This window comes from Oncorhynchus gorbuscha, linkage group LG17 (genome assembly GCF_021184085.1).
Source record: "Oncorhynchus gorbuscha isolate QuinsamMale2020 ecotype Even-year linkage group LG17, OgorEven_v1.0, whole genome shotgun sequence".
Classification (NCBI taxonomy): Eukaryota; Metazoa; Chordata; class Actinopteri; order Salmoniformes; family Salmonidae; genus Oncorhynchus; species Oncorhynchus gorbuscha.
In genome coordinates, this window is record NC_060189.1 from 22,010,719 (window position 1) to 22,038,273 (window position 27,555).

A 27,555-nucleotide genomic window follows, 5' to 3' on the forward strand; every position below is an offset into this window, starting at 1 on the left:
AGGTATCCTAGTGGTTAGAGCGTTGGGCCAGTAACCAAAAGGTTGCTAGATCAAATCCCCAAGCTGACGAGGCAGTTAACCCACTGTTCCTGGGCTGTATTTGTAAATAAGAATGTGTTCTTAACCGACTTGCCTTGTTCAATAAAATGATAAATATAGCTCCATTCTTGTGTATTTAATTGTGTTACTATATTGTTGGGAATGGCTTGTAAGCAAGCATTTCACAGTAACGTCTACACCAGTTGTATTCGGCGCATGTGACAAAAATATAATTTGGATTTTATTTTTTCGGAAAGTGTCCGGGCGCCGGGGTGAAGCAGGAAGGGCTGGTGAGGGTTGGGGAGAGGCAGGAAGGGCTGGTGAGGGTTGGGGAGAGGCAGGAAGGGCCGGTGAGGGTTGGGGAGAGGCAGGAAGGGCTGGTGAGGGTTGGGGAGAGGCAGGAAGGGCCGGTGAGGGTTGGGGAGAGGCAGGAAGGGCCGGTGAGGGTTGGGGAGAGGCAGGAAGGGCCGGTGAGGGTTGGGGAGAGGCAGGAAGGGCCGGTGAGGGTTGGGGAGAGGCAGGAAGGGCCGGTGAGGGTTGGGGTGAGGCAGGACGGGCTGGTGAGGGTTGGGGTGAGGCAGGAAGGGCTGGTGAGGGTTGGGGAGAGGCAGGAAGGGCCGGTGAGGGTTGGGGAGAGGCAGGAAGGGCCGGTGAGGGTTGGGGAGAGGCAGGAAGGGCCGGTGAGGGTTGGGGTGAGGCAGGACGGGCTGGTGAGGGTTGGGGTGAGGCAGGAAGGGCTGGTGAGGGTTGGGGAGAGGCAGGAAGGGCCGGTGAGGGTTGGGGAGAGGCAGGACGGGCCAGTGAGGGTTGGGGTGAGGTAGGAAGGGCAGGTGAGGGTTGGGGTGAGGCAGGAAGTGCCGGTGAGGGTTGGGGTGAGGCAGGACGGGCTGGTGAGGGTTGGGGTGAGGCAGGAAGGGCTGGTGAGGGTTGGGGTGAGGCAGGAAGGGCTGGTGAGGGTTGGGGTGAGGCAGGAAGTGCCGGTGAGGGTTGAGGAGAGGCAGGATGGGCCAGTGAGGGTTGGGGTAAGGCAGGAAGGGGTAGTGTGAGGTTTGGGGTGAGGCAGGAAGGGGCAGGGTGAAGTTTGGGGTGAGGCAGGAAGGGGCATGGTTGGGGTGAGGCAGGGTGAGGAGGGCGGGGACCCACCACTTTGAGTCTGGGTTTGGTCAGGTACATCTCCATGTCCATTGGGTCTGGGGAGGAGTCCATCAGCTCCTCTTCCTGTTTCTGTAGGCCATCTGCTACAGCCTGAATGGCTTTCGTCCATTCCTCCCTGAGAGAGGAAGGAGAGGGAGATTACAACACCTCATTTAACATGATTTAATTCAGCCCAATCATGTAATTGTCATCTTATCAACAGGAAGGCAATTTAGACTGTAGGGTCAGCCAACAACCAGTGTACTGTGTACAATGTGAATGCACATGCTTGTGGTGTGTGTGTATTTGACTGTGTGTATGTGTAAGGGAGGGGTTGTGGCTGAGCTTGCCTCTCCTCGGGGGTCTCCACGTGGAAGGTGCGCTCGATGACAGTGGTCCACTGCAGGCAGCGGATGATGAATGTGTTGGGCTTGGGCCTCTCCGTCTTCATCAGCTGGCACTCTGGCCACATCCCGGGAGAGAGGGGCCAGGCGGAGAGGAGACAGAGACCCGCAGTTACAGCCATTTATCTTTATCGCCACCGTAACAGACACGGCTGGGACAGCCACCATGCAGCCGTACATAGGGAACTGAACAGCTGCACTATGGGGGAAGGATGGAGGAGGAAACCCTGATCATAGCTTTTCCTTCATACTAAATACACATTACCAAAAGTATGTGGACACCTGCTCGTCAAACACCTCATTTCAAAATCATAGGCATTCATATGTAGTTTTTCCCCCTTTGCTGCTATAACAGCCTCCACTCTTCTGGGAAGGCATTCCACTAGATTTTGGAACATTGCTGAGTGGACTTGCTTCCATTCAGCCACAAGAGCATTAGTGAGGTCGGGCAATGATGTTGGGCGATTAGGCCTGGCTTGCAGTCGGTGTTCCAATTCATCCCAAAGGTGTTCGATGGGGTTGAGGTCAGGGCTCTGTGCAGGCCAGTCAAGTTCTTCCACACCGATCTCAATACATAATTTCTGTATGGACCTCGCTTTGTGCACGAAGGCATTGTCATACTGAAACAGGAAAAGGGGCTTCCCCAAACTGTTGCTACAAAGTTGGAAGAACAGAATCATCTTGAATGTCATTGTATGCTGTAGTGTTAAGATTTCACTACACTGGAACTAAGGGGCCTAGCCCGACCCATGAAAAACAGCCCCAGACAATTATTCCTCCTCCCTCAAACTTTACAGTTGGCACAATAGCCGAATCCACTCATTTCAAGGGGTGTCCACATACTTTTGGAAATATAGTGTATTTTTACCTCAGGATTCAGTCAATACATGGGACTGTGAGCAGTGATCTGGGCAATCGTTTCAGTCAATTCCAGAAAATGTGTCCAAGTTATGACATTCACATGAATAAAAGGAATTTCAATTTTTCAATTGGCTTGAAACTAAGTTACAATTTTTAGAGAGCAGCCAGTTAGTTTCCCAGTGCAGCTCTTTCACACAGTCAACAAACTGCGTATGCCAAAAAAAAACATGGAAATATTTGTCAGGAAGTCTGTTAGATGGAAGATATGGGGCTGGACCACCACTGAGCTCCAGCAGGGCCCTGTCAGTGTGGCTGTGTAACCCAGCCCCACCACCTCATCAGCCCTATCAGCAGCATCACATGGCCCCTCTGTCTGTGGGTCTACTGCAGGTCTGCTCAGTGACAAACTGTGCCACCCTCTCTGTACTGCTGATGGAGACAGAGCAGCCCACAGATAAATCATTGAAATGAGATGGTTAATAACCACTATAACTCAAGAATGTCAGGAAACATTTTGTTTAACAAACAGTATGTTCTCTAATTACTCTGTTCAATCATCTGCCGAGCTTGTCCCAACAACTTCCTGTCATGTAGGGAGTATTCCCATAGACAAAACTGGAATTTACACACAGCCAGGTAGAATACTGGCATATTGCTAATGTACCACCAGTCTATTCTGATGTTTCTAACCACAACTTTGTGGCTTTGAAGTGTACCATTAAGGCAAGACATTGTCATAGGAGCTACTGAACAAAAATATTTTCTATTGGTGATTATGCAATATAAAGTGCCGTATAATCTTAATGGGTGAAGTAATGTAGATAGAAGGTTCTTGAAAGAGTAGATACTCACGTGCTACTGAGAAGTTATTTAAGGGGGTTTCGAAAGCGTCAACATCTTGTGGTCGTTCCTTGTAGCCAATGAATGTACCATCACTCTTGAGTAGAAAATACCTGGGCCTCCAGGTCTTAATGTATTCTCCTGCAAAGAGAGATGGAGAAAGGGATGAGGATAATTGGTTGCTATAATGCGCTGGTTTCAAAAGGTTACATTCTTTAAATTGTTGATCGGTCTATGAAAATTAAGCTATGCGGTTCGATGATTTATGATACACAAAGCTATTATCTTCAAGGCAACATCCTTATTCACAGCGGTTCTGACCCAGTGATTGAATTGCTAAGTTGTTCACCAACATTCCCTAAATGACCATGTTGTCACCCACTTTCAGCTATAGTAGGTCAAAGCCAGGACAAATAGCTGTTTTAGCTGGACTCAGGACCCTTGCCTCTGCCCCTTCGTTCCCATACAGAGGTTATACAGGAATCCATGTCTCCATCCTTGCCTATCTCCTCCAACACAAGACACCCACAGATGAATCTCTCAGAGGCAACGAAACTCTATTTATTCCACGGACGGTTCAGGAAACATTGTGCCAAATGTTCCTGAAATGTGCAAAAACAGCTTACGCCACAAAAACAGTCAGCAGCACAGATCGGAGAAGGGATTGAATATTTATACAGGAAAAATGTCATTTATTTTTAATTACGAGAGCCGGGTATTAACCCCATGCAGTGTCTGAGCAAGCTGTCCTTAATTGCCCCATTTCCTCCGACACAGAAGTCTGGGGAAAGTGGAGATCAGTTAATGCTAGACCCTGTTCCTCCTCTCCCCAAGCCTCGCCTGGCACACCACTGGCTCCAGTCTGAGGAAACTGATCCCAGACCGGTCTGTGACGAGGCAGACTGACCAGAATCCCTCGATACCAGAACCTAATTTACCTCTAGTCAACTTAACACACCTCATATAAACTCCTCTTAGTGAGAAGAGGCTATGTAGACAATCACTAAGTGGACTGTATTCCAAATTCTAGGATGTCTCACCTCAATGTGATGGTTCAACTGTCTGACTAGTGGAATCCCACCTGAGAGGGCCTACATCATTCAAACACCACAGGGTGCAACCATTACAGCAGGAACACACACACACACACACACACACACACACACACACACACACACACACACACACACACACACACACACACACACACACACACACACACACACACACACACACACACACACACACACACACACACACACACACACACACACACACACACACACAGTGTAAAGCACCTGATTTACTGCAACAATTGAGGTGGCAGCACACATCCCAGCACTAGAGAAAACATGTCTCAGAGCACTGTATACTTTAGATGTCAGTCTGCAGCAGATGCCCAATATGTTACTATGGCTGTTGTCATTTTTCAGAACGGCACGGGAGGACATTTTTCATCTCCATTCTGCTGGCTAAGTATTTTTACACCAAACACAGCTCATTTAGAAATTAGTTAGACTTTGTCAGACTTCAGATTGCAATGCTTACTGCTTGCCTACAAAGCCGAGCACGCACCGTCCTCATTGAAAAAAAACAGTGTGATAAAGAGGAAAGCTCTGTGGATTTCCCCATGTCTGTTCAATATGCTGCAATTACAGTGATGAGTCATTTGTCTATTTTACACTACATGGCTCATGAATCAACATTCACAGCACTAATCCATGCACGCACACACAAACACACACACGGACACACACAAACACACGCACACACACACACGCACACACACACAAACACACGCACACACACACACACAGACACACACACACACACACACACACACACACACACACACGGACACACACATGCACGCACGCACACACACGCACGCACACACAAACACATGCACACACACACACGGACACACACACAGGTCCCGCACACATACACACACGCACGCACACACACACACACAGGTCCCCAGAGAATCAACATCAATGTAATTTACAACTACGGGTCAACAGCAGCTTCACACGACTGACTGAATTCTGCTCTAGATAGATTGTCAGTCTGTGGTCAGGTCTTGGCTGATCCATTTCCCCCACCCTAGGCTCAGAGCCCCTGGCAGGGCAGGCTGGGGACAGTATGTGCACAATGCAAAGGCAGCATAATAAGCTCCCTACCTCCAGCCATGCATCATACAAGCACAGTGACATCAGAGGGAGTTTTTTTGTTAAATTTGATTTGTCTAGGCAAGTCAGTTAAGAACAAATTCTTATTTACAATAACGGCCTACCCCGGCCAAACCCTAACCCGGACGACGCTGGGCCAATTGTGCGCCGCCCTAAGGGAATCCCAATCAAGGCCGGTTGTGATACAGCCTGGAATCAAACCAGGGTCTGTAGTGATGCCTCTAGCACTGCGTAGACCGCTGCACCACTCTGGAGCCCCCAAAAATTGGGAAATAGGTTAGCCTACACACTGGCAGCGCTCCGCTCACCTCTTTAGGGAAGAATACAAAGAGATTCAGGAAATAGATCAAGTGCATGTTTGGTGCTTCCAACAGTGACGCTGAAAGGCTGATTGTTTACGTTAATTGTGTTGTGGCCACAAGCTGGCATCAAGACCATGGTCCCAACACAGACACTGACAAGCAAAGACAGATGTTTGTTTATATGCACTGGCGTGTGTGAACGCACACTTTACAGTGTGTATGTGTGAAAGAATATCTGACGCCAGCAAGGTCTTGCCGTCCTCGAGCACAGAGGGCCTGGATAGGGCATCGATCATATATACCTGCTGTATATAGCCTCGTTATTGTTATGTCATTTCCTTGTTACTTTTTTTCAATTACATTTTTTTACTTTAGTTTATTAATGTAAATATTTTCTTAACTTTGTTTTCTTAAAACTGCATTGTTGGTTAAGGGCTTGAAGTAAGCATTTCACGGTAAGGTCTACATCTGTTGTATTCGGCGCATGTGATAAATAACATTTGATTTGATTTGGCCTGCAAGCCCCTCTGACGCACGAAGCCCACCCAGGCTGGCAAGAGTTGGCGTCCACCGTGCCTTGTGATGATGCCACCGTGCGTGGCATGCACTGCAGAGACATTCCTCCACGCAGAGGCGGGCTCTGTCACATGGCTCTCAATGGGGTGACAATGAATACGCACAGTACCCTTTCATTAGTCTAGCTAACACCTAACTCTCAAAGTTCTCCTGACTTCAGAGTCTGGAACGGCTCTTTGTTGTTGTCGGCACAATGCGTCGATAATGAAGGAGGCTGTGCTTTTACTGGTTGGCTCTCCTCAAAACACCCACATACAGCCCCCTGGCACCGCCCCATTCCATTTTCAAATCCAACAACAAAAGCTCTCAACCCATGAAGATTTTTTTGGGGGGTTGAGAGAACCAATCAAACCCGTTACGCAATTTCTAAGTGAATATTGCATTAACAAACGGTCTACTTTTCAGACCAGTGTGGTCACAGCTCTCCCTGCTCTGAGTCACATGGGTCGCTAGCCTTTCACAGTGTCACTACACAGCAACAAAGCCATGGGGACAATCACTTAATGGTCACCATGCACTGTGATGCAAATGTCATTGGTAAAGGACACTTTTAATAGTGTTTCCTTTCCTCTCAGAGATCCCAGCTTGTAAAGACCAGCGAGTAGAGTTCAGTGAACTGAACAAGCTCATCATGGTGGAATGTGACACCTAGGGCACATCTCTACCCCCCTATACCCCCCCCCATACCCCTCCACTTAATCCCACCCTAAAGACTCCACAGCATGCTCTGACCACAGCATGCCACAGCATGCTCTGACCACAGCATGCCCTGACCACAGCATGGACCACAGACTGACCACAGCATGCTCTGACCACAGCATGCTCTGACCACAGCAGGACTGACATTGGTGCAATTATCAGAACATAATTGTCTTTGTGCTTCTTTTGCTCTTCCAAATAAAGCATAACGTTACACATTTCCCAAAATGTGGGTGTGGTGAAAACAATGGCTGTGGAGAAATTGGCAGTACGCATGTCATCAGCTAAATGACTGAGAACATCGTTTTTGGTCTGGCTGGAGAGGATATCCTGACCAGGCAAACGTCATCCTGGCTGGGGCATGGAGAGTCATGTAACTGAAGAAACGTCTATCTGTCTTATCATTTCTGTCAGCTACATCTGCAGTCCATCTCTTCGTTACAAAACCACAGTCATGACCCAGATGTCTTTCTATTTACTAACACTTTGTCTTTCTATTCTCATCTGACCTTTGTCTTTCTCACTGACTAGACTTGAAACTAGAAACCCAGCCCAGCCCATTACTGTACTGTACTTTTCTCACTCTGCTTCTGATGTTATGATGACATCCTACCATGATACTCCACAACTGGGAACTGGGGGCTTGGGAATAGGAAGCAGAGGGTGTACAGACAACAGCAGGAGATGCCAAAAGACTCATTCGAAGACAATTTAAAATGACTCACTAAATATTTATAGGCTTTTTTGATACAGTATATTTTGACAGATTGGACCAAATGGGCAAATTGCAGAATACAGATTGAGAGAGAAGACAACATGCTGACTAAGAGCAGAAGGGACTTGAGACACAGAAGTCCCCTGCTATCAACTCTATCCATCCATCCATCTTCAAAGTCTTTCAGCTGCAGTAAACTGGCCCTTTTCATCTCACTAGAACATTTTAATTGTAGAAAACCGGAAACAACCTGACAGCGTGACCACATAGCAGATAAGATCAAGAACAGAACAGTCTTTGGGATAGGCAAATTCAACTACAATTTTGACTGTGTGTGTGTGTGTAGACGAGGGCCATGCGAGGAGCTGTCAGGGGCTGGTAGAGTGTCTTTACATGTCAAACAGCTGCTGAGGTCTGGGATGCGCACTGGGCAAAGTAGAAAATAATGAACAGTGAGCCTCTGCCAAACAAAAGAGAATTCATCTTTATTTGCCAACTGCTGCATGGCTTATGTGTGGACAGCCAAATTGTACCAGTGCCATGCCCCCCCCACACACACGCATGCACAAATGCTCTCGCATATGCATACACACACACTCAATGACTTACAGCTGCAGAGGGCCAATTGTCCAAATACTGTTTGCTACCATGTCATTTTCTTCAGAACTGGAGCTATTACTGAATAAGCTGTATGTGTCTGAATGGTTTGTGAGTTGACAGCATAGTTCCATAGTGCTCTTAACAGACACATGAAAACCAGCTTATTCATCAAAAACCTTCTACTGGCAATAAGAGCATCTTGATTGACCAAAGGCGAACCGTCTGCAGTCAGACTAAAATAATTCACTCAATGGTCAGACTGTACCAAGTTACGGTTTTCAAGGTCAGTCCGTTGTAAAAGAACGAGCATGCGAACAATTCGGATCCATGTTAATACTACCATTTGACACAGAGGCCATTTTCTTGCAAGTCAGCTTGGCTTTAGAGTCCAGCCAGTCTGTGTCATTAAAAAGAAGATTAAATGTAAAAAGGAGAGGATGCAAGAGAGTGTGTCAGAGGTTCGCCTGTGTGTCTGAGGAGCGTTGTGTTCTCTCTGTCTTCATGTGACAACGACAGGAATCTAAGGTCCCAGCTGCCACAGCTCTTTAATAAACACATCATGCAACATTCATCACACTGCAAAGGAGACAGTCATGTGTGCATACATTCTACGCTGTGGTCTGTCTGGAATCACAGGCACATCATGCAACATTCATCACACTGCAAAGGAGAGGCCAACCGCTGTGCTCTGTCTGGAATCACAGGCACATAGAATACAGACAGACACACACACACACACACACACACACACACACACACACACACACACACACACACACACACACACACACACACACACACACACACACACACACACACACACACACACACACACACACACACACACACACACACAGAGAGAAAGAAAGAGGAATGAGAGCAGAAAATAAAATGTTAAGGGAGGGGAGAAGAAGAGGTCAGACAAAACAAGCCCTTCTCAGCGCAGTGCCCAGTGATTGGACTTCCTGAGGGGGCTGCTGTGGTGTTTTGTCTCTGCCTGGCCACTCATTCATAGTTTGGGGATGAGAGGGAGGAAGGGAGCCCGTGGTAACTGTGTGATAGAGTGTATGTGTGAGAGTGTGTATGTGTGAGACTGTCGAGAGGGGGGGGGGTTGAGGATTAGGGAATTAAAACTCCAAAGCAGGGGAGGCAGTGTATTTTGTTAGTTTTTCCTCGGTTGCCCCCTTCGGCCCTTCTCTGTTGGGCCCTGCCTGTAGCCTGCAGCTACAACCTGCCGCCATGTGCCCTGCATCTCAATGAGCCTCTGTGCTCCAGAGGAGAGGGGGCTCCCTGATGGAAGGGTCACCACTCTGTACCACCACCCCAATACTGCTCCCCGTCCCATCTCCTTCCCAGCTCTGGGACTCAGGGCAGACTGCGCTGCCAGGCTGCCCCTCTCCCCATGACCATATAAGGCTGCCCAGGCTCACAACAGGCCTCTCACATGCCAGGCTAAACCGCCCAGGAGTTTGGGTTTCTTCATTCTTTCTTTTCTCCCCCCTCTTTTTTTTCTTCCTGCTGTCCCTCTCCTCTTTTGTTGGCGTCTCTCTTTCTCTCATGCAGCTGGATGGGACTGCACTGCCGGGGCTTTGGCAACAGCATCAACAGGTCACAGGGAAGGGCTGCCCCAGCCTCCACTGCAGCCCTCTCTTTTCTCTCCATCACCCTCCCTTCCCCTCTCTCTCTGCTGATGTGGTATCTGCCGCTACAGGAAAAAAAAGGGGGGTGAACAGTGGGGAGGGGGGTGGTGGAGCCCCTCTTTCTCACGCTTATAAGAAAGCCCTCACTTCTTCTCCATAGCGAGTGACACCTGCTGATTACCATAGAGACACTGTGGGAAGTTCACCCTGCTTTTCTGTGTGATTAATTTGGCCCCTCCTCTCGGTAAACAAGCAGCCCATGGATTAGTTAACTGCGTTACTGCATGACAAACAAATAAACACATTATTTAGTTCAAATTAGTGCCAATTAACACTAAATGACCAGGGAACAGTCCATCACTCTTAAATGATACAACCATGTATAATAAAAGGGGGATATACCTAAGATTACATTTCAACCTTTAGGAGAGCTAAGGCCAAGTCAAATACATTGTTATATTTGTCTGTGATCCATAATGACAAATTGTCCCTGAGCTGGATGAGAGGCTAAGTGTGATCTGGGTGTGTATCCTGATGATGGTCTGATGTGAATGTGACAGCAGTCTGAACATACAGCTGAGCAGCCCCTTCCTGTCCACACTCCACCACTCCCTCTCATTCTCTCTCTCTCTACCCCTCTGTCTGTCCCAGTTGCCAGGGAGAGCCAGCAAGCCAGTGATGTGATTGATGTCTGAGACTGGGAGCGCCACGGCAGTCGGAAGCAGCTTCCGCCTCGGTGTTGTCAGCAGGGTCATTAGCCTGGCAAGGGGGGGCAAGAAGGTGGTGGGGGACGACTGGCAGAGGCAGAGAAGAAATGAGATGGGGATTAAGAAAGAGGGAGAGGAGGAGTAGAGTGGGAGTAGGAAGCAGGATATGAGGTAAAGAAAGAAAAAGAGAGGGGGACAGAGATGGAGAATTGAAGAAAGAGAGAGAGGAAGTGAACGAGAGTGAGAGGGGTTGGGGGCAGGGGAGCACAACCAAGCGGCACTTGTGGAGCAGGAGGATTCTGCACAGAAAAGTAAGCACACAGCAGGCTCACTGCGAGCAGAGACAAGTGACGGAGGTGGCTCTCTCTGGCCTACTGGTCCCCTCCCATCCAGCCTGCCTGTCGACAGCTGCACCCAGGCAATTTACTTTTATCCACCACATTTAGCAGGAGGCTGTTTCCCATTACTGAGAGCAGGGGACCCTGCTGGCGGCCAGACACCAGCCAGAGCCCTCCCCTCCTGGGGAGCCACCCTCTGCTGCTGGCCCTGCCTTGGGGCTTCACCCCGTGACTCTGGTTCTGTCGCTCAAAGTTTTGCTGCTGGTATTGTTTTATGTAGTTAGCTGGGCGGTGGGAGTGTGGACAGGGCATAATGGCTCTGGGGCATCCCCTGCTGCTGGAGCCGTTGTAGTGAGGCTGTTGGTGTGTGTGGTAGCAGGGCCGCTGTGTGGTCCATGGCAGGCTGGAACCTAATGAAGGGGTATGTGTGAAGGAGACTAAGCAAGGCGAGCCTGGCGGTAAAGCTGGCAGCAAAGCTGGCAGCCAGACAAGGTCCTTGTGCGATCAGCATTGCAGTGTCATGAGACAGAGTTAATCAGGTGGGTTGGTTCCTTTGAAGAGTGAAAATATAACTCCCACACACAGTTCCCTTTTACTGCTTTGATACAGAAATTCTGAGAAATTGAGAAATTCTTTAAAGAGGTGTTTCAAAATGGTATGTGATTGTATGAGGTATTAGGTACTCAACATCTTGCATGCATGCATACCAACCACACACACACACACACACACACAAACTCTCACACACACTCTTTGACCACGCACTGTTTTTGTTATTCTCAGTGGAACGACTCAAAGGTGTCCTCTAATACACGACCCCATTGACTAATCATGTGACCCCTTGGACTATTCGTCAGACACATCACACTAAACACCCTGTTTCTAAGTCAGGCTTGGTCTGTGAGAAAAGGACTGCACACAGAGTGATGATGTTCTGGGACTATCACAAAGACCTGGTGCTCCGTTTCCTCTCAGTTCCCTCCCCCATCCATTCACTCTTGCCTCTGAGCCAGCTGAGAGTGCTACCAAAATACAACAGTTGTTGTAACCTTCGTTAGCCTAACGAGGGGGCCGGCTCTTTATACCTGTCAGGGAGCAAATGAGTCAAAAGAACAAGGGCTGCCTGGAAGAGAGAGGGCCAAGGGCTGCCTGGAAGAGAGAGGGCCAAGGGCTGCCTGGAAGAGAGAGGGCCAAGGGCTGCCTGGAAGAGAGAGGGCCAATGGCTGCCTGGAAGAGAGAGGGCCAAGGGCTGCCTGGAAGAGAGAGGGCCAAGGGCTGCCTGGAAGAGAGAGGGCCAAGGGCTGCCTGGAAGAGAGAGGGCCAAGGGCTGCCTGGAAGAGAGAGGGCCAAGGGCTGCCTGAAAGAGAGAGGGCCAAGGGCTGCCTGGAAGAGAGAGGGCCAAGGGCTGCCTGGAAGAGAGAGGGCTAAGGGCTGCCTGGAAGAGAGAGGGCCAAGGGCTGCCTGGAAGAGAGAGGGCCAAGGGCTGCCTGGAAGAGAGAGGACCAAGGGCTGCCTGAAAGAGAGAGGGCCAAGGGCTGCCTGAAAGAGAGGGCCAGGGCTGCCAAGGGCTGCCTGGAAGAGAGAGGGCCAAGGGCCAAGGGCTGCCTGGAAGAGAGAGGGCCAAGGGCTGCCTGAAAGAGAGAGGGCCAAGGGCTGCCTGGAAGAGAGAGGGCCAAGGGCCAAGGGCTGCCTGGAAGAGAGAGGGCCAAGGGCTGCCTGAAAGAGAGAGGGCCAAGGGCTGCCTGGAAGAGAGAGGGCCAAGGGCTGCCTGGAAGAGAGAGGGCCAAGGGCTGCCTGGAAGAGAGAGGGCCAAGGGCTGCCTGGAAGAGAGAGGGCCAAGGGCTGCCTGGAAGAGAGAGGGCCAAGGGCTGCCTGGAAGAGAGAGGGCCAAGGGCTGCCTGGAAGAGAGAGGGCCAACAGGCACAGTTCTGTTGCACTTCACTAGGCTCTTGGACACAGCACTCAGATGGAATCTAGAGAACCTGCAATCTGCTTCTTTGATGTTGGATGATGCTCTGCCTTTGATGGAAACTTTAGGAAATAAACTACAGACTGACCACTAGAGGCTGCAGGCATAATGTAAACTGTGTGGATGGTGTAAAGTAAACCCAACATATTTACGGATTAATCAAACCCAGATTAATCCAATGGTTTTTTAATGGGAGTCATCCATTGCTGGATGACTGTCTGTGTGGCCCTCAGGGACATGACAACTGGATTGTAACAGACGCAACAAGATACAAGCGGATGTTGAACTACAAGCCTCTGTGTGCTAGGCAACCTGTACATGTGGGCACTGGGAAATCATTTCAACATTCAACCACTGTTACCCCTGCAATTGTATGCTTTACCCCATGCACACACTTCCGCAGACACACACTTCCGGATAGACACACACACGGGCCTATAGAGGAGCCATTGGTGACTTTGTATACAGCACAGGATTACTGGCCTATTCCCTAGTGCTATGTATTGGAAGTCCAAACCTGGCCTTGAACAGATAACCCTCTTTATATCATGATGGGTCACGTAAATGGCTGAGACCATCCCACTGCCCAGCAGTACAAGGCTGATGGAGTGGAAACGTGTGGCCTGACGTTGGGGATCATCAGACTCAGCTGGGCCTGTCTGGGGAAAAAAGGCACAGAACCGAACACTCCAAGGTTGGGAATATGGCTGTTCTGTGGAATAGGCTGGCTGGACTTAGTCCACATAAGAAACCAAGTTTGCTGCTTCACTTTCTGTACTCTGCCATTGTCTGGCAGCAAAAGGATACCACAAAACCAGCTTACAGTTGCATGCCCAGCATGACTAATCAGATAGGAATCAGGGTTAGGAGGGTTAAGGGTGGCATGGACGTTCTCAGCTCCCAGGCAGGCCACCACCTACCTGTATGACCCTTCAGTGCTGCAGAGGCCTGCCTCAATCCCATGCCAACAAACACACAATGCAATCAGTCAGTGAAATGTTCTGTGACTGCAGTCCAAAATCTTAGTAGTGAGGTTAGAGGATGGGCTAAAATGAAAAGATTCACAGGAAGAGGGTGGTTAGCTGAAGTGATGGGCAGCAGAACATTGTTATTGCAGACTCACCTTCTGTGCTGTTAAACTGGGACAGAGACTGGGTGACAGTGACGTGACATTAAAACCCGTCCTGTCAAGATACGCTCAGCAAGCAGGCAGAAGCCCTCCAATCCAAACAGTGTTGCTCTGGGTGACATTTCACCGGGCACAGCTGCTAGGGTATGACAGCATGCCAACTCAGTATTCCTGAAGGCTTGTTTTGTTCAGTCTGTTTGTGTGTTGGCTTTGTTCTTCAATAATTCAAGGTTAAGATGTGACTTGAGATCAAAGGAGTTTGTTTTTCTCACTGGTCACTATTTGACAGTCCTTGGGCCATTACATTTTACACTGGCAATCTGTCAGAAACCTTCCTGCTTCCCTTCTTATCACTCTGGCAAGGAGCAGTCGAAACGACATAGTGCATGTTATACTGCATCACATACTGCACGTCAAATGTGCCAACAGACCATGCATAAGGTAAAGAAGGTAAAAACACATGCATGATTTAAAAAAGTTTCAGAAGAACTAGACACCCTTGGAAAGACCCTCCCTTAGCTGCCATGTTTGTTATTAAATCAGAACTTTTCTAAATGATCAACTTTGGTTCGTTTCCTTCCAATAAGGCAAATGCTGTTTCCTGTTTCCTTGTTATTTAGACAAATATCTCTTACATCAGAAAACATCAGAGTGATATGTGTTCCTCAGCCTCTATACATGTACCAAGAATCCCAGGGCGATCTGCTGTTTTAGGTAAATCACAGAGGTTATTTTTTAAATGAGCAGTCAGTAGTACCGAGCTAGCATTGCTCTTTCCACTCCAGGGAAGCGTTGTCAGGACCAGGGGCTGCATCGGTCTGCGTGGGCCTGGGTCTACCTGCGCAGCTAACCCAGGATGACTCTGTTAAGACACAAGCCCCTGTTATGTTCCTCCTGAGGCCTTCGAGGGAGAGCGTACTGAGTAGAATGCTGTTCCCTGGGTTACAGCATCTGGGACTCTCCACTCCTAGTGACGTGTTCCCCATGTCTGTCTGTCCCATGAGCCTGTGTCTCTGTCCCAGGTACCACACCCCTGCTCTCTCTCTGTGCCAGAGGAGTCCACATGCGCGCACACACACACACACACACACACACACACACACACACACACACACACACACACACACACACACACACACACACACACACACACACACACACACACACACACACACACACACACACACACACACACACACACACACACACACACACACACCACCCCCCGCTCAAAGCCAGCAGGTATGTGAGGAATGCCTCCTCATCCAAACAACGGCACTCACGCCTGCCATACCACACAAAGTAGCTATCTGGGCAAGAGGGATACTGGGGCATACTGTATACTGTTGACTAGGAAATAGGAATCACATACCGGAAACTATACAAATAATACCAAAATCACATCAGCACTCATGGTCATGTTGTAGTCAAATACGGAGCAAAGCATTTGTTGATACAGGAAATAGTCCAAACCCACTCACCTCTTTTGTGCAGCCATCCCTCCTTCACTATCGTCACATCGGTCATGTTGGTGGGCAGGTTAGTGTGTCCAGGATTCTGACAGGGAGAGACACAGCTCTGTTCCCCAAGCGTCCTTCACTCAGTCCAGGGCAGGAGCCTGTAGTCGCCTTTTCACCAGTTTCCTTTTAGTGTAAAGGGAAGAGTAAAAATTAGCCTCATCTGGAAGTAAAACATTTCCTCTCCACCTGTCTGAATATTAACTTCACCAGTCAACATCAGTGCAACTCAGTAGAAACTGGAAACACGTTGGTTCCATACTTCTGTGGTCTGTCCAGACAGTGGAAAATAGTTGTGCCACATACCAGATGGGTATTATTCCAGTTCAGTATGAGCATGTGGCATCACTCCTAAATGAGGAACTAGAGTTAAAGACAGTATCCACAAACTCACCATAGGGCCAAACACTTCAAAACGAATGACTAAGTTCTGTGACCAGTGTGCGGATGGCTATCTCTGACCATCCACTGAAATCAATTTATCCTCTAGAGCTCATCATCACAAGACAGGCCTGTTAATGTGACCTCATCAGTGACTGCAGAGGAAAACAACAGGAAGCAGTGGCTATTGACAGGCTGGGAGTTAGAGCCCCAGGCCTAATACATCCCCCATTAAACCAGCATGATAGGAGCCTTTAACATCCATTGTGTTTACAAATTGTTGAGTGAACTCATATTAATTGGAAACACTTTTTACTCACTGGAAAGTTTTTACACATGTGCCGAATACAAAAGGTGTAGACCGTAGCGTGAAATGCTTACTTAATGGCACTTAACCAACAATGCAGTTCAAGAAATGTAGTTAAGAAAATATTTACTAAATAAACAAAAGTAAAATATGTAATAAAAAGAAACACAAAATAACAATAACAATACAGGGGTACCGGTACCGAGTCAATGTACAGGGGGTACATATTAGTTGAGGTAATTTGTAAATGTAGCTAGGGGTAAGGTGACTATGCATAGATAATAAACAGTGAGTAGCAGCAGTGTAAAAACAAAGGGGGGGGGGGGGGGTGGGGGTCATCAATGTAAATAGTTTGGGTGGCCATTTGATTAATTGTTCAGCAGTCTTATGGCTTGGGGGGTAGAAGCTGTTAAGGAGTCACCTCTTGTACCTAGATTTGGCGCTCCGGTACCGCTTGCCATGCAGTAGCAGAGAGAACAGTCTATGACTAGGGTGGCTGGAGTCTATGACAATTTTATGTGCCTTCCTCTGACACCGCCTAGTATATAGGTCCTGGATGTCAGGAAGCTTGACCACAGTGATGTACTGGGCCGTACGCACTACCCTCTGTAGCGCCTTGCAGTCAGATGCAGAGCAGTTGCCATACCAGGCGGTGATGCAACCAGTCAGGATGCTCTCGATGATGCAGCTTTAGAACTTTTTGAGGTTCTGAGACCCATCACAAATCTTTTCAGTCTCCTGAAGGGGAAAAGGTGTTGCTGTGCCCTCTTCACGGCTGTCTTGGTGTGTTTGCACCAGGATAGTTTGTTGATGAAGTTCCTTGGACACCAAGGAACTTGAAACTCTCGATCCGCTCCACTATAGCCGCATCAATGTTAATGGGGGCTTGTTTGTTTTCCTGTAGTCCACGATAAGCTCATTTGTCTTGCTTACGTTGAGGGAGAGGTTGTTGTTCTGGCACCACACAGCCAGGTCTCTGACCTGATAGGCTGTCTCATTGTTGTCGGTGACCAGGCCTACTACTACATTTACATTTACATTTAAGTCATTTAGCAGACGCTCTTATCCAGAGCGACTTACAAATTGGTGCATTCACCTTATGACATCCAGTGGAACAGCCACTTTACAATAGTGCATCTAAATATTTTAAGGGGGGGTGAGAAGGATTACTTTATCCTATCCTAGGTATTCCTTAAAGAGGTGGGGTTTCAGGTGTCTCCGGAAGGTGGTGATTGACTCCGCTGTCCTGGCGTCGTGAGGGAGTTTGTTCCACCATTGGGGAGCCAGAGCAGCGAACAGTTTTGACTGGGCTGAGCGGGAACTGTACTTCCTCAGTGGTAGGGAGGCGAGCAGGCCAGAGGTGGATGAACGCAGTGCCCTTACTACTATTGTGTCGTCAGCAAACTTAATGATGGTGTTGGAGTCGTGCTTGGCCACGCAGTCATGGGTGAACAGGGAGTACAGGAGGGGACTAAGCACGCACCCCTGAGGGGCCCCCATGTTGAGGATCAGCGTGATAGATGTGTTGTTGCCTACCCTTACCACCTGGGGCAGCCTGTCAGGAAGTCCAGGATCCAGTTGCAGAGGGAGGTGTTTTGTCCAGGATCCTTAGCTTAGTGATAAGCTTTGAGGGCACTATGGTGTTGTATACTGAGCTGTAGTCAATGAACAGCATTCTCACATAGGTGTTCCTTTTGTCCAGGTGAGAAAGTCCAGTGTGGAGTGCCATTGAGATTGCATCATCTGTGGATCTATTGGAGCCGTATGCGAATTGGATCGAGATTTTCCGGGATGATGGTGTTGATGTGAGCCATGACTTTCAAAGCACTTCATGGCTACCGACTTGAGTGCTACGGGGTGGTAGTCATTTAGGCAGGTTACCTTCGCTTTCTTGGGCACAGGGACTATGGTGGTCTGATTGAAACATGTAGTTCCTGCAGACTCGGTCAGGAGAGATTAAAAATGACACCTGCCAGTTGGTCCCACATGCTCTGAGTACTGGCAGCAGCACATTGTGCTCCAGTCCTCTCTGGCTGTGGCTGGGCCAGCAGTGCGTTGTGCTCCAGTCATCTCTGGCTGTGGCTGGGCCTGTCACAGTAGAGAGAGAGAGATAGAGAGATGAGCTCTGGAGAACAGGCCTGTCCACTAGTGCAGTGTATACCCTACTGAGACCAATTCAAACTTTGATCACAATCACAAACCAAGCCTCTGTGCTCTCAGCATGCACTCTGACTTTGACACACACACACACACACACACACACACACACACACACACACACACACACACACACACACACACACACACACACACACACACACACACACACACACACACACACACACACAGAGGTCCGGCTCTGGAGCCACAACACAGTGTTGATGTTTAATGTGACCGAGCCGTCGCTACTCTGGGCTGTGTGGAAAAGCTGGGCCGCAGCCAGAACTGTAGCCAGTGAATGAACCTAGTACCCTAACAGCAGGTCACATGGTCCAGGGGCCCGGGCTACTGCCTGACTGCTTCACTTGCTCTTTCCTTACCTGCCTGCTTCACTCTCTCATGCTGTCTCTTCCTGACTGCCTGCCTTGCCTGCTTGACTTTCAATCATTCATCATTCTGGCTCTCGTTCCAGGGCCTCCCACAATGCAAATCAGTGTCATGCAGTATGGAAGCCACACACAGAGCCAGTCATACAAACAATTGTTGATTAATGTAGTCCACTGGGTATAATCCCAGACTAGTCTTGAGACTTGGCTGGGTTCAAGCAAAGAGGCTGTGTATGGAGGCAGCAGGTTGACCGATATCATTTGTTGTATTGTCTTCTATATCAACAATGTGAATCCATTCTCTGTGCCTATATTGGCTTTGTCTTGGAGTCCTAGTAGAAGGTTGCAGGTAAGCAGTGTCCCAATACTACTGTGCATCAAAGGAAATGTTTACTAAATAGTAATACCAATATGCATCTATGCAATTTTCCTTCAAACAAGATGTACACATAAAAAGGTAGACAGGTCAAATGACTAGTCATGCCTCCACACACAATCAAGTTTATTCCTGGTGTCTGTTCCAGCAGGACAATCACAATTACAGGGAAAGAGAAGAGCATAAAGCAACTGACATTAGCATACACAAATAAAAAGTTTGGACACACCTACTCATTAAGGGATTTTTTTTATTTTACATTGTAGAATAATAGTGAAGACATCAAAACTATGCAATAACACATGGAATCACTTAGTAACCAAAAACGTGTTAAACAAATCAAAATATATTTTATAATTGAGATTCTTCAAAGTAGCCACCTTTTGCCTTGATGACAGAATTGCACACTCTTGGCATTCTCTCAACCAGCTTCATGAGGTAGTCACCTGGAATGCATTTCAATTAACAGATGTGTCTTGTTAAAAGTTAATTTGTGGAATTTCTTTCCACCTTAATGCGTTTCAGCCAATCAGATTCTTCAAGTTTCTTCAAGTGCAGTCGCAAAAACCATCAAGCTCTATGATGAAACTGGCTCTCATGAGGACCGTCACAGGAAAGGAAGCCCCAGAGTTACCTGCAGAGGATAAGTTCATTAGAGTTAAGTGCGAGACATCTCAACATCAACTGTTCAGAGGAGACTGCGTGAATCAGGCCTTCATCGTCAAATTGCTTCAAAGAAACCACTACTAAAAGGACACCCCAATAATAAGAAGAGACTTGCTTGGGCCAAGAAACATGAGCAATGGACATCAGACTGGTGGAAATCTGTCCTTTGGTCTGATGAATCCAAATGTGAGATTTTTGGTTCCAACCGCTGTGTCTTTGTGAGATGCAGAGTAGGTGAACGGATTATCTCTGCATGTGTTGGTTCTAGAGATGCAAAATTCTGGGAACTTTCAATAAATTCCCTGGTTTTCCAGAAATCCTGGTTGGAGAATTACATATTTCCTGCTTATTCTGGGAAATCTCCAACCGGGACTTCGGGAACTCATTTGTTTTTCAACAGGACAATGACCCAAAACACACCTCCAGGCTGTGCAAGGGCTATTTGACCAAGAAGGAGAGTCATGGTGCTGCATCAAATGACCTGGCCTACACAATCACCCAACCTCAAGCCAATTGAGATCGTTTGGGATGAGTTGGACCACAGAGTGAAGGAAAACATATGTGGGAACTCCTTCAAGACAGTTTGAAAAGCATTCCTCATGAAGCTGGTCGAGAGAATGCTAAGACTGTGCAAAGCTGTCATCAAGACAAAGGGTTTGAAGAATCTAAAATATATTTAGATTTTGTTTTTTAAATGAGTTACTACATGATTCCATATGTATTATTTCATCGTTTTGATGTCTTCACTATTATTCTACAATGTAGAAAATAGTAAAAATAAAGGAAAATCCTTGAATGAGTAGGTGTGTCCAAACATTTGACTGGTACTGTATACAAATTCACAGACAGACAAAATGAAAGCCCATTCAAATGGATCTACACATACTAAATAAGAGAGTTGGGTAAAGTCTGTTTTGAATAGAAAAGGCACCTTTTATATGGTGTAACTTGGCAGAAACCCTCCTATTGTTCTCCAGTCACCTCTTCAAAAATATTACTGTTGGTGACACTTCATCAACATCTTGTATCCGTTCAGGTCATCCCCTAATTCCATCTATGCTATTGGTTCTGACTTGAGGGCTTGAAGTTCAGAATGTAAACAACTTGCTTGCAGCCACATGGGCAGCAGCAGAGGAAGCAGTGCTGTCTATGACTGTGACACAGAGAGAGCAGGGAGAGGACAAGTCATATGATGTGCATGGAGGGCCAGGAAGTGTGTGGACCCATTACACTGATAAAGTCTCCTAGCTCCTGTGGCGTACAGCCCTCAGATTAGCCACAATACACCTGACTGTGTAAGGGCAGATTTCAAACAGCATTCCTCAGATTCTGCATACAACCGGTGGCACATTTGCATCAACAAGGCTAGAGAAACTTAAAGTTCTTTCCCATACCAATGGGAGCCAAGGATGTCAACATCTCCCAGGAAGAACAGGGTGAGTGAGTCAAACAGTAACAACAACACTTAACCACCCTCAGACTAATGTCACATGTTGCTGCTGTGCTGCCTGCCTGGGTCCCTTCACATTCAGACTGTGGCTAGTCATGGTCGGCCTCATGACTCAAAACAAATTATCACATTTAAGACATGCATGGCACACAACATGCTTGGGGATGACTACTGTTCAGTGTGAGAGTTACTTTAAATGCACACATAACAACAAAACATATTGAAAATGACTACCCAAAACTTTAAAAAAATAAAGTGCACAGTGAATCATAAGAGTATTCATCATTTAGTCAAAATGTAAAATATGTTATGAAAAATTACATCTAAAAGATAGATGGAAAATAGGGAGCACAGTGGGGATTGAATGTTAGGGGATTTGGGGGATGCTTATTCAAGGATAATTGTGCTAATGGAAAATAAAGGAACATTACTGAGGCATGTCCCAGAAAGCATACAACTGTCATCCAAGAATAAAGGAAGTATGCTTTCAAAAGTCATCAACTGTAGATCTACTATACAATACATGTATTCGCCTGACAGAACGGACCAGGTTGGGCTACACGCCATAACAAAGCAAAAGGTGGATACTTTGTATCAATTTCTGTTTCCGTCACTGCTACCTTGTAACAACAATGCAACAACTTGACTGCCAGCCTTCAGATAATCAAAACGTAAAATATTCGGTTTAGAAGTCGTGGAATTTTGAATGAAACCAGTAAAAGATGTTTCATCTTGTGTGACATACAAACAAGAACATATCACAAAACGAAATCAATTGTCTTGTTGACGAACGTGCAGATAAATGAATGAGTGAGTTGTAGTGTTGAACTGGCCACCCGCAAGATCACAACATAGTTTGTTTTTAAGACGCGTTGCAAATGCATTTATATGTCCATAAAGTTCATTTCTAAAACGTATAGTTCGTTCCTATAGGTGACTTATAATTGTATGAAAGTAATGTACAGTAAAAACGACATAAACATGTTCGGCCTGTAGGCTGTCTCAAAGGCGGACATTGTGTCAAATTCAAAAGCATAGTCAGTAAATGACAATGTTATACGATCTGTTATTTTTGTTTATGAGGCACAGTCTCTGCTAAGGCTGAAGTTTGGACACTTGACTAACTTCTTCAGTAAACATAACTATACCCGAGAACAAACTGATGTCAGGAATGCACTTCATTTTAGTCTGGATATGGGGCCTAGCAAGGCAGTTTGAGTGAGAATAACCGCATCCTATTTTATACAATGGGATCTAACCGCTCTAGCAGCAATCGACCTCAGTCAACACGAGAAACAAAATGCAGGCCTTTACCTGGACAGGATTTCAATAGTGTGTCCGTTGCATTATAATGAGCTGTTTCGGCGATTTATTTAGCTGATAAATCCTTCAATATTCTGTACAAAAAGTGCTCTCATTTACTCGGTTTCTTTTGCCTTTCTTCTACAACACCTCCCAAACGTTCTGTCTGCAATGATTCTGTGGCATCTCCTAGGTCCTAGCGCCGATCGGACTGTTTGCGATCCAGAGAGGGGGCTACACACAGAGGCGGATAAAGATTCCGGACATATGTTTTATCTATATATCTTTTCATAATAAATAAACCATTTTATGGGGCGGCAGGGTAGCCTAGTGGTTAGAGCGTTGGACTAGAAACCGGAAGTTTGCAAGTTCAAACCCCCGAGCTGACAAGGTCGGAACAGGCAGTGAACCCACTGTTCCTAGGCAGTCATTGAAAATAAGAATTTGTTCATTAACTGACTTGTCTAGTTAAATAAAGGTAAAATATTGTTTTAATGTAGGATGGAGCCATCAAAACCATCCCATTAAAATATGGTTTGTTTGAGTTGATCTTCACATCATTTCACCTGTAATCATGTTGATTAGCTGATGTAATCTTGACCCACAAAAAACATCTGGGTCAGATGGTTTATACCCTTTCTTCTTTAAGGTTGCTGCCCCTATCATCGCCAAGCCTATCTCTGACCTTTTTAACCTGTCTCTCCTTTCTGGGGAGATTCCCATTGCTTGGAAGGCAGCCACGGTTTGTCCTTTATTTAAAGGGGAGATCAAGCTGATCTAGGCCCATTTCAATTTTGCCCTGTTTATCAAAAGTGTTGGAAAAACTTGTCAATAATCAACTGACTGGCTTTCTTGATGTCTATAGTACTCTCTCTGGTATGCAATCAGGTTTCCGCTCAGGTTATGGATATATCACTGAAACCTATAAGATCCTCAGTGATGTCACCATTGCCCTTGAATCTAAGCAATGTTGTGCTGCTATTTTTATTGCCCTTTTTTAACATGGTAGACCATTCCATTCTTCCATTCTTCCATTATTGGTGTCTCTGAGGGGACTTTGGCCTGGTTTAATAACTAGGAGTGCAATGTATAAAGTCAGAACATCTGTTGTCTCAGCCACTGCCTGTCTCCAAGGGAGTACCCCAAGGCTCGAACCTAGGCCCCACGCTCTTCTCAATTTACATCAACAACATAGCTCAGGCAGTAGGAAACTCTTTCACCAATTTATATGCAGATAATTTATTTTTAATCCCAGCCCTCGTCCCCGCAGGAGGCCTTTTGCCTTTTGGTAGGCCGTCATTGTAAATAATAATTTGTTCTTAACTGACTTGCCTAGTTAAATATAGTTTAAATAAAAAATGTAATTAATGTATGGCCTAGTCTACAGAATGCTTGTAGTCCATAAGTAATGAGAAAAGTAAAACCAATAGATGTTCTGTCTGCAGGGTTGGGTAGGTTACTTTCTAAATGTAATCCATTGCAGTTGCTAGTTACCTGTCCAAAATTGTCATCGGTAATGTGACTTTTGGATTACCCAAATTCAATTAACGTCATCTGATTACTTTCAGTTTCTTTGGATTACTTTCCCCATAAGAGGCATTAGAAGAAGGCAAAAAGGATCCATCAAAGCATTTGCTGTGTCATCATTGTTCTGATTTGTGGTCAGAACAAACTTAAACTTTTACCTTTTTTCAAATGTAAATTGAATGTCATTGAGAAAACAAGGTAAAAGGTGTGAAAGTATTTTTTTTTTGCAAACATCCTTTCTGAATTTAAAAGTATTCCAAGAAGTAATACTCAAGTTTTTTTTTAAGTATCTGTAATCTGATTACAATATTTTTGCATGTAACCTAACTGATTACAGTTACAGTTTTTTTGTAATCAGATTACATGTAACTGAACAAATATCATAACCTGCTGATCCAATCAGAATGTATGTCATATTTGCACCACATGTTTGTTATGAATGTACAAAGGCAGAGGTTCCAAGGAAATGAATGTCCTGCTGCGTATGCTACTACCAATCCTACAGTGTATTCAGAAATTATTCAGACCCCTTGACTTTTTCCACATTTTGTTACATTACACCCTTATTCTAAAATTGATTAAAACGTTTTTTTGCCCTCATCAATCTACACACAATACTCCATAATGACAATGCAAAAATAGTTTTTTAGAAAACTTAAATATTACATTTACATAAGTATTCAGACCCTTTACTCAGTACTTTGTTACAGCACCTTAGGCATTGAAAACATCCTTGAGTCGCTTGGGAATGACATTACAGGTTTGGCACACCAATATTTGGGGTGTTTTTCCCATTCTTCTCTGTAGATCCACTCAAGCCTTGTCAGGTGCGATGAGGAGTGTGGCTGCACAGTTATTTTCAGATCTCTACAGAGATAGTTGATCGGGTTCAAGTCCAGGCTCTGGCTGAGACACTCAAGGACATTCAGAGATTGTCCCGAAGCCATTCCCGCGTTGTCTCGGTTGTGGGCTTAGGGTTGTTGTCCTGTTGGACGGTGAACCTTCACCCCAGTCTGAGGCCCTGAGCATTCTGGAGCAGGTTTTCATCAAGGATCTCTCTGAACTTTGCTCCGTTCATCTTTCCCTCAATCCTGACTAGTCTCCCAGTCCCTGTCGCTGAAAAACATCCCCACTGCATGATGTTGCCACCACCATGCTTCACTGTAGGGATGGTGCCAGATTTCCTCCAGGCGTGACGCTTGGCATTCAGGCCAAATAGTTCAATCTTGGTTTCATCAGACCAGAGAATCTTGTTTCTCATGGTCTGAGAGTTCTTTAGGTGCCTTTTGGCAAACTCCAAGTGGGCTGTCATGTGCCTTTTACTGAGGAGTGGCTTCCGTCTGGAAACTCTACCATAAAGGCCTGATTGGTGGAGTGCTGCAGAGATGGTTGTCCTTCTGGAAGGTTCTCCCATCTCCACAGAGGAACTCTAGAGCTTTGCCACCTCCCTGACCAAGGCCCTTCTCCCCCGATTACTCAGTTTGGTCGGGCGGCCAGCTCTAGGAAGAGTCTTGGTGTTTCCAAACTTCTTCCATCTAAGAAAGATGGAGGCCACTGTTTTCTTGGGGACCTTCAATGCTGCAGAAATGTTTTGGTACCCCTCCTCAGATCTGTGCCCCGACACAATCCTGTCTTTCCAAATCATGTCCAATCAATTTAATTTACCACAGTTGTACTCCAATCAAGTTGTAGAAACATCTCAAGGATCCTCAATGGAAACAGGATGCACCTGACCTCAATTTTGAGTCTCATAGCAAAGGGTCTGAATAGTTATGTTAATAAGGTATTTCTGTTTTTTTATATATATTTAAAAAAATAATTTTGAAGAAAAAAAATCTTCTAAAAACCTGTTTTCACTTTGTCATTATGAGGTACTGTGTGTAGATTGATGTAGATTTAATCCGTTTTAGAATAAGGCTGTAACGTAACAAAATGTGGAAAAAGTCAAGGGGTCTGAATACTTTCCCGAATGCACTGTATGTTTAAGATTGGGCATGTTATTGTGCTGTCCCTAATAACACCACTGTTTTGACAGAGACTTGGTGAAAGGTTGTGTAATAATTGAGTAATATCACAACGGCAGGGGGTTGGAGGAGCATGGGGCTGCTGGAAACCCTTCCCCTTGATGAAAGATATATTGACCCACTGCCTCCTCCCTCCAGTTCTGTGCCATTTCCTCTCATTGTCACTTGTACTGTAAATGAGCTCTTCACAACTCATACTTCCATGCTGCTCCACATAATAGGAACAGGGCTGACCGACTGTAGCCAAATAAAATCATATTTTATTTGTCACATGCGCCGAATGCACCTTACTGTTTAATGCTTACTTTCAAGCCCTTAACCAACAATGCATCTCATGAAATAGTTAAGAAAATATTGACTAAATAAACTAAAGTTAAAAAAATAAAATAATATAATATAATAATATAACACAACAAAATGACATAACAATAACGAGGCTATATAAAGGGGGTACCGGTACCGAGTCAAAGTGCGGGGGTGCAGGTTAGTCAAGGTAATTTGTAAAGTGACTATGTGGATATAATAAACAGCAAGTAGCAGCAGTATTCAGCAGTCTAATGGCTTGGAGGTAGAAACTGTTTAGGAGCCTTTTGGTCCTAGAATTGACACTCCGGTACCACTTGCCGTGCGGTAGCAGAGAGAACAGTCTATGACTTGGGTGACTGGAGTCTTTGACAGTTTTTTGGGTCTTCCTCTGACACCGCCTATTTAGTATATAGGTCTTGAATGTCAGGAAGCTTGGCCCCAGTGAGGTACTGTGCTGTATGCACTACCCTCTGTAGCACCTTACGGTCAGATGCCGAGCAGTTGCCATACCAGGCGGTGATGCAACCGGTCAGAATGCCCTCGATAGTGCAGCCATAGAACTTTTTGAGGATCTGGGGACACATGCCAAAATGTTTTCAGCCTCCTGATGGGGAAAAGGTGTTGTCGTGTCCTCTTCAAGACTGTCTTGGTATGTTTGGACCATGATAGTTTCGTTGGAGATGTGGACACCAAGGAACTTGAAACTCGATGTTAATGGGGGCATGTCCAGCCCTCCTTTTCCTATAGTCTACGATTAGCTCCTTTGTCTTGCCCACATTGAGGGAGAGGTTGTTGTCCTGGCACCACACAGCCAGGTCTCTGACCTCCTCCCAATAGGCTGTCTCATTATTGTCGGTGATCAGGCCTACCACTGTTGTGTCGTCAGCAAACTTAATGATGGTGTTGGAGTCGTGCTTGGCCACGCACACGTGGGTGAACAGGGAGTACAGGAGGGGACTAAGTACGCACTCCTGAGGGGCCCCAGTGTTGAGGATCAGCGTGGAAGAT

General features: G+C 46.4%; 1 protein-coding gene across 1 annotated transcript in view; it reads right to left on the bottom strand.

The window, feature by feature from the left end:
* LOC124001450 (RAC-alpha serine/threonine-protein kinase) overlaps nt 1-23,018 on the bottom strand; it is a 40,924-nt gene extending 17,906 nt beyond the window's left edge. The window contains exons 1-5 of the mRNA XM_046308186.1: nt 22,703-23,018; nt 15,627-15,788; nt 3,291-3,419; nt 1,524-1,635; nt 1,183-1,309 (exon numbers count right to left, since the gene is read on the bottom strand). Of these exons, the coding sequence (XP_046164142.1) occupies nt 1,183-1,309; nt 1,524-1,635; nt 3,291-3,419; nt 15,627-15,672 (414 nt within the window). The 5' untranslated portion in view covers nt 15,673-15,788; nt 22,703-23,018. The remainder of the gene's footprint in view (nt 1-1,182; nt 1,310-1,523; nt 1,636-3,290; nt 3,420-15,626; nt 15,789-22,702) is intronic.
* Between the last annotated feature and the right edge of the window lie 4,537 nt (nt 23,019-27,555).